The sequence below is a fragment of the Colobus angolensis genome, unplaced genomic scaffold (assembly GCF_000951035.1).
Source record: "Colobus angolensis palliatus isolate OR3802 unplaced genomic scaffold, Cang.pa_1.0 Scaffold230, whole genome shotgun sequence".
Classification (NCBI taxonomy): Eukaryota; Metazoa; Chordata; class Mammalia; order Primates; family Cercopithecidae; genus Colobus; species Colobus angolensis.
Window position 1 is genome coordinate 4,801,574 of NW_012115489.1, and position 7,610 is coordinate 4,809,183.

Genomic DNA, 7,610 nt, shown 5'->3' on the forward strand with positions numbered 1-7,610 from the left:
TCCTTCCTTCCTTCCTTCCTTCCTTCCTTCCTCCTCTCTCTCTCTCTCTTTCTCTCTCTCTCTGTCTATACAGGGCTGCCCGGGTTGGAGTGTGGTGACATGATCATTCATCACTGCTGCCTTGAACTCCCGAACTCAAATAATCCTCCTGCCTCAGCCTCCCTAGTAGGTGGGACCACAGGCATGCACCACTACACTAGGCCTGGCTGGTTTATTTATTTATTTATTTACTTAATTTTTTATAGAGATGACATCTTGCTTTGTTGCCCAGGCTGGTCTTGAACTCCTCAACTAATCCTCCCACTTTGACCTCCCAAAGAATTGGGATTACAGGCATAAGCCACGGTGCCTGACCATTATCATATTTCTAAGAAGTTTATCTATATTTCTAAGATACTTTTTTGGGAAGTATGTGTTACTTTTTTTTTTTCTTTTTGAGATGGAATTTTGCTCTTGTTGCCCAGGCTAGAGTGCAATGGCACGATCTGGGCCCACTGCAACCTCCATCTCCCAGGTTCAAGCGATTCTCCTGCTTAGCCTCCCAAGTAGCTGAGATTACAGACATGCGCCACTATGCCCAGCTAATTTTGTATTTTTAGTAGAGACGGGATTTCATCATCTTGGTCAGGCAGGTCTCAAACTCCTGACCTCAGGTGATCTGCCTGCTTCGGCCTCCCAAAGTGCTGGGATTACAGGTGTGAGCCACCACACCCAGCCATGTTACTTTTATTATAAGAAAACAATAATCTTTAAAAAAAATCATTACTCATGTATCATACCAAATACCTGCTATCCAGTTAAACTTCCCTTTTTCCTGCTGTTGTCTTGTTTCACCGAAGAAAATCCAAATAGCACTTTATAAATCACAGCACTCTTGTTTAAGGTCAAGCTGTTTTCTTTTCTTTTCTTTTTTATTTTGTTTTATTTTATTTATTTATTTATTTTTTGAGATGGAGTCTGGCTCTGTGGTCCAGGCTAGAGCGCAGTGGCGCAGTTTCGGCTCACTGCAAGCTCTACCTCTCGGGTTCAGGCCATTCTCCTGCCTCAGCCTCCCAAGTGGCTGGGACTACAGGCGCCCACCACCACGCCCGGCTAATTTTTTGGATTTTTAGGAGAGGCGGGGTTTCACGGTGTTAGCTAGGATGTTCTCAATCTGCTGACTTCGTGATCCGCCCGCCTCGGCCTCCAAAGTGCTGGCATTACAGGCGTGAGCCACCGCGCCCGGCCAAGGTCAAGCTGCTTTCTAGGAATCCCAGAACTAAAGACCCAATTTGGAAACACAGAGGGATTTATAAGTCTCACTCCCACTTGAGCCAGAGACTGTCTTCTACAGGCGTTGCCGCAGGCAGGGTCATGCGCTAACATTTCCTCCACCGTTTACTCCCCTTCTCAAGACTCAGCGACTTGCACCTTAGGGCTCTCCCTTCTTCCTCTCTCCCCCATGGCAAGATTACGCTCTCTCACCTCTACTCTTTCCCTATCCTAACTCGAGGTGCTTCCAGACGATACACAGTAACATCAACATACATCATTGAATGATCCCTTTATTCTCCCTGTTCCAATGTCTGCAATGCACAATCTCCAATTGAGCAAGCACAGGAGTCATCGTCTCAACTCCTATCTTCTCACTGGGGGCTGACAAAAGGAGGGTATCCTCTCCGTAACAAGAGAAGGGATAACAAATTTCCAGTCTTCTGGGGGCTGGGGAATAGTAGACAAAGATAGAAAATTGACTCTCTTCTATATTCTGGGAACATATGAACACCACATATATTTTGGGAGCCCTCCTTTTTTTTTTTTTTTTCAAAGAAATAATGGAAAATTATGAAGGAGAATATTACTGCTATAGTTCAGCTATGTTTTGGGTTAAAGTAGCACTGGGAACTCACTCACCATTTTAAGTGTGCTCCAAATAATGACTTCTCATTAATTTTGGGAACACAATCTGTCCTTTAGGTTCAGACCGGGCTTTGTTTGTGTCTCTTAATTTAAAAAAAAAAAAAAAAAGCATTTTCTTTCTTTTTTTTTTTTTTTGGAGACGGAGTCTCGCTCTGTCGCCCAGGCTGGAGTGCAGTGGCGCGATGTCGGCTCACTGCAAGCTCCGCCTCCTGGGTTTACGCCATTCTCCTGCCTCAGCCTCCCGAGTAGCTGGGACTACAGGCGCCCGCCATCTCGCCCGGCTAGTTTTTTGTATTTTTTTTTAGAGACGGGGTTTCACCGTGTAGCTCAGGATGGTCTCGATCTCCTGACCTCGTGATCCACCCGTCTCGGCCTCCCATTTTCAAACAAAAGAGGTCCGTTTGTAAAATCTACTGTGTTATCAAAATGGCAATCACCATCAGCAATATTTCCCAACATTCACCACTGGAATCCTTTCCTGGGATCCAAACTGCTCATAACAGGAAACTTGACTAAATTATTGGGGCTGGCACCAAGCTATCCTAAGAGGCAAAGACAAAGAATGCATGTTTTCTTTCTGCAAGACAGTGCTCTTCCCCTATTCTGAGGGCTGGAATCAAAAAAAGGGAACTCTTGAAGCCATGTCTCTCAACTGGCATGAACAAGACTCAGCAGCTTCATCAGCACAAGGAGCAAGTGGCCAAGCAAAATCCCAAAGGCTGGGAGGACCTGACTGTGAAGCACCCTCAACCCTGTCTGTTCTAGGCAGAGAAGAGTAGCACATTTGCCAGGAGACCAGAGAGAGTTATAAAATCTGTTACTTACCATTTTTATTGAAAAGAGTTGATGTGCCTGGCACACAATGATCCCGAAGATGATGCAGCTTTGACAGTGAATGTGCAAGTTAGCTATGCAGAGTGTACTTCCTTTTCTGAGCTGTGTGGTCTGTCCAGCTTTCACACATTGATATGTGAGGCTACGTTTGCATGTTATCTCAACCCTCAGAGCATTTGTATAGCTAGTCACGTTTAGCTTGTTATTATTTTTCAATAATACAGGAACAGGTCTAGGTATAGCTTTGAAGACTGAAAAATTGACACAAAATTTTTTAGAAGTAGCTAGATATTAAATTTTGCTATACATTATTAACCTGTTTTATATAACTTCTATATTTTTGGATATGTGTGTGTGTGTGTGCTTGTGTGTGTGTGTGTATGTCTCTCCATCTCTCTCTTATCTATAAAGGACTCACACCAAAATGTGAATCGCATTTGACTTGAGTGGATATATTACTACAAATAATTCTTTTTTTGTACTTTTTGGAGTTTTTCAAGTTTTCTATCCTGGGTATATAGCACTTGTGTAAAAACATAACTATAATCATTATTAAAAAGAACAAAAGTATCACGAAAATTTTAATGAACAACTCCAGTTATATTTAAATTCACATTATCAGTATTTAAATGATGGAAATACTCATAAGCTTATCATAGAATGCCATTCATTTTCCTAAAAAAAAAAAGTACAGCTCAATCTAGGTTCATGTATTAATTTTGGGGTAATATTTGTTAGTATCAGATGTTAAAGGCATAGTATTTGATCCCAAGTAGATTTTCCAGTCATCCATGTACCTCTCTGAACACATTCTGATATACAGATTTGGCCCCTTTAATTGGAATATATGGCCTCCTACTAAACTAAGTTCAAGGTAGAAGGTCATCTTTGTTTTCCATGACAAAGGAAAGGCATGATTCCTTTTTTGGTGGTTGCAAATTTCTAGATCTTGTTTTAAGTATTAGAGTGCTTATTTAGTGTAAGGTCACCAAATTTCTATACATGATGCTGACCAAACACTAATTAATCCTATATCCATACAAAATCCTTTTTCAAAAAAGATGTTACCTGTTATTTATTCCTTAAAACATAAATGTTTTCAAAATTAAGATATAATTAGAAATATAGATTCACAGGACAGGCAAAAAACCAGGGCAAGGGTTGAGGTCCAGAAGTAGAAACTGATATTGTCCTGAAAACTTTACATATTTTAAAGAGGGGTGTGAGGCATGGTCAGAATCTGGTGGATGGTCAGGAATCTGAAATTGCACAGTATCTTACACATGATAAATGCTTAATGAATGAATAGAGGAGGAAGATGAAAGCAAGAGTAAGGTATGGGAGCCAGGCATACTTTTAAGTATAACACGTTTTCCAGAATGCTTTGAAACAGAGACATTCTTTACCTTCACTAGAAAGCCTCTTATCTACTACTGTCTGTTAGAATAGAGACCATCAAAGTGCAGATACAGCTTTGTAAAGAGAAATCACTGTAAAGCCTTTACCCTCTCTTTACAGAGGGTAAAGAGAATCACTCTAAAGCAGTGGTTCTCAGCCTGGCTGCACATTAAAATCACCTGGGATGTTTTAAGTCTCAGCTCCCGGGCTTCACACCAGGTTATTATATGAAAATCTGAGGCTGAAACTCAGGCATCAGTATATTTCACAGCTCACCACGTGATTCCAAGGTATGTGCATGTTTGAGAGCCTTTGACCTAAAAGAAGGAGCAGGTGACTCATACTACCAAGATAGTGAACAGATCACCAGGCCAGCCTTGTGGGTAGAAATAATCGTGACACTCTGACACTGTTTACTACTAAGTTAATCAACATGTTTTCCCAATGTGCTACATAAGAATTCCTTAATCAGGCCGGGCGTGGTGACTCATGCCTGTAATCCCAGCACTTTGGGAGGCCAAGACGGGTGGATCACGAGGTCAAGAGATCGAGATCATCTTGGCTAACATGGTGAAACCCCGTCTCTGCTAAAAAGTATAAAAAACTAGCCGGGCGAGGTGGCGGGCGCCTGTAGTTCCAGCTACTTGGGAGGCTGAGGCAGGAGAATGGTGTGAACCTGGGAGGCGGAGCTTGCAGTGAGTTGAGATTGTGCCATTGCACTCCAACTTGGGCGACAGAGCGAGACTCTGTCTCAAAAAGAAAAAAAAGAATTACTTAATCTTTGTCATTCTACAATTTGCTCTCTATACCAGTAAGTTGGACACAAATTACATGATAAACAGGAATCTAGCAATTACTCAGTTAACTGTAATTTGTTGGGTAAGTCTCTGGTTAAGAGAACTTTGAATTTCAATTCATCCATCTGAATTGCATTTCAATTTGTGCTTATTTCCAAATGCAGATTAAGGTAATTTTTAGTTATTATTGAAATAAATTCAGTGGTCTTTCAAACACATGTATTTAAGAAAAGTTTTTTTGGCTAAGAAAAAAAAGTTAAGAGTTGAAGCTCCCAACTATAACTTGTAGTCCACAAGTATATTTTCATATTTAGTTTTTAAGGCATAATCATGTTATTTTAAAAATATATGTCAAACATTATATATGTGAGTATATCTCCTGTGAAGCCAAACCTCAGTACATAAGTTCCTGAGCAGGACGATGAAACAGGAAATGCAACAAAGATGACAGAGCACATAGTGATACCATCTAAAAATGGTAAGCCTATGTTTTCGCAGTATGAGCATTGCAATTATTCCTGCTAGTAGAAGGGAGAAGCAGCTTAGAGAATGCAAAAGTAGTTATAATTCTTTAAATGCTGGGGCATACACTCTCTTTTCATATATTTTTATTTTAGAAAATAGTTTTTGTTCAGGCAGTGGTGCAATGAATGAGTCTGCCCCTTCAGTACTCACTGAAGGCGGTGGCTAGGTGGAGACTGTGAGGTCTAGAAGCATGAGGCGGCGCGGCCAGGGAAAACCAACTGCATTTTTAAAAGTCAACTTGCAAGTAGATAAAGGAGAGAGCACTAATAAAATTTGAGTAATATTAATGATCATTATTGAGAAGCATTGTCAGTGTTTTATCTATTAGGCCTTTTTTTTTTTTTTTTTGAGATGGAGTCTTGCTCTGTCCCCCAGGCTAGAGTACAGTGGCACGATCTCAGCTCACTGCAACCTCTGCCCCCCAGGTTCAAGCAATTCTCCTGCCTCAGCTTCCTGAGTAACTGAGATTACAGGTACATGCTACCACACCTGGCTAATTTTTGTATTTTCAGTAGAGATGGGGTTTCACCATCTTGGCCAGGCTGGTCTTGAACTCCTGACCTCATGATCCACCCGCATTGGCCTCCCAAAGTGCTGGGATTACAGGTATTAGGCTTTAAAAGAAGTATGGTTAAAATTGTTAGCATAGAAGGTTAGAAATAGTTATAAACTCTGATACATTTTCTTTTTTATAACCTGAATGTCTAACATTTTAGACAAGAAACAAGTAGCCATCTACTCTACGTGCCCAACACTAATGTGCCTGGCTAAGACCTCTGAGATAGAACAGAGGAATGTCAAATCTCACCTGTTCCAGGGAGACTTCTCTGCTGCTAGCTCACTGATCTCCCCCTTTTTCTGGAAGCCTGCAGGCCACACTACAGAATTAAGCTCTTTTAATATGTTTGCCCTTTATGGTTCTCTAATTGTATTGGGTGTATTAGGTTTGGCTCCTCAACTAGATTGGAAACTGCTCCAATGAGAATTAATTTTCATACTTCCTTTTCTCACTCTGAGGTCCTAGGTCAGCTTTTTTTAAAACACTTTTTCTTTTTTTTTTGGCTCATGAGTTCCTCAGATGGAAGTAATGTTTGTTTTGTATACTGATTCTGCATGTACAACCTTCCTTGAAGCCCATCATTTATGGGAAGCTATAAGGGAAACTTTGGCTAAAATATTGCCAGCTACTAAGAGATGGTCACTACGGTGCTGCTCTTTGATCATGAAATTAAAGCAAACTTACAAGCAGATTCATAAAAATTCAAGGAAATTCAGTCTCCCTGTTTGGCTAGATATGAAATAGCAACTGGGAAGTAGCAGGAAAAAGCAGAATAAGAACAGGCATGCTTAAGAAGGCTATGCAGGAGGAAGTGGGGACTTCCTTGATTTGGGTTATTTCTCTTTCACTTTTTGTTTTAAAAACAAAGCGAACTTTTTCACTCCTGTACTTTCTACTTTTAATGAAAGGCAGTCTTAACTCTTCAGAACATCAGTGCTCTGGAAGAAATGGCTTATTAATCAACTTACTTTTGATTAAAAGGAGAGTTTCTGCCACATTTTAATGGAATGAGTAGATTGTATTGAAACTCAAGAAAAGAAGGGAGCATTTGTCTTTACAATTTAAACCCAATCCCAGGTGAATGTTTACTACTGTAAAAATAATCTACTAAAACAGGATAATGAAAACATTAATGTAGACTTCACTTAAGGAGTTTTTTTTTTTTTTGTCAAACCAGTTAACCTGGAGAGCAAAGAGACAAAGAACAAAGCTTATAGAAGAATTCTAGGTTATATATTACCTTGCTTTTGTTTTTTCTAATTTTGTCCATTATTTGTATCACACCCTCTTTTTGGGTCTTTGAGAATGCATGAACTCTGTGGGTCTATTGGGTCCTGCTGTTTTCTTTTCATGATTTCTCACCTCTTTTGTCCTCGTATATGTTTCACAGAAGCAGAATCTAAGTCATAATCCCTTTTTGCCTCAATGGGTCTCCAAGACAAGATTTAACTGATACACACTCTCATGGGGTTGCTTATTGTTTTTGTCATTTTGTTAAATGATGATTTGCTCTTTAATGAATAAAATAAAGGTCCCACATCAAAAGTGGATCTATTTTTCATTTTTTCTCCTTCCTTCCTTCCTTCCTTCCTTCCTTC

The 7,610-nt window shown here is 40.1% G+C and overlaps 1 protein-coding gene across 1 annotated transcript in view; it reads right to left on the minus strand.

The window, feature by feature from the left end:
• The window catches only part of FYB (FYN binding protein), a 166,653-nt gene extending 163,846 nt beyond the window's left edge, over window positions 1-2,807 (minus strand). Inside the window, exon 1 of the mRNA XM_011944399.1 lies at window positions 2,725-2,807. Within this exon, the coding sequence (XP_011799789.1) occupies window positions 2,725-2,727 (3 nt within the window). The 5' untranslated portion in view covers window positions 2,728-2,807. The remainder of the gene's footprint in view (window positions 1-2,724) is intronic.
• Window positions 2,808-7,610: the final 4,803 nt, after the last annotated feature.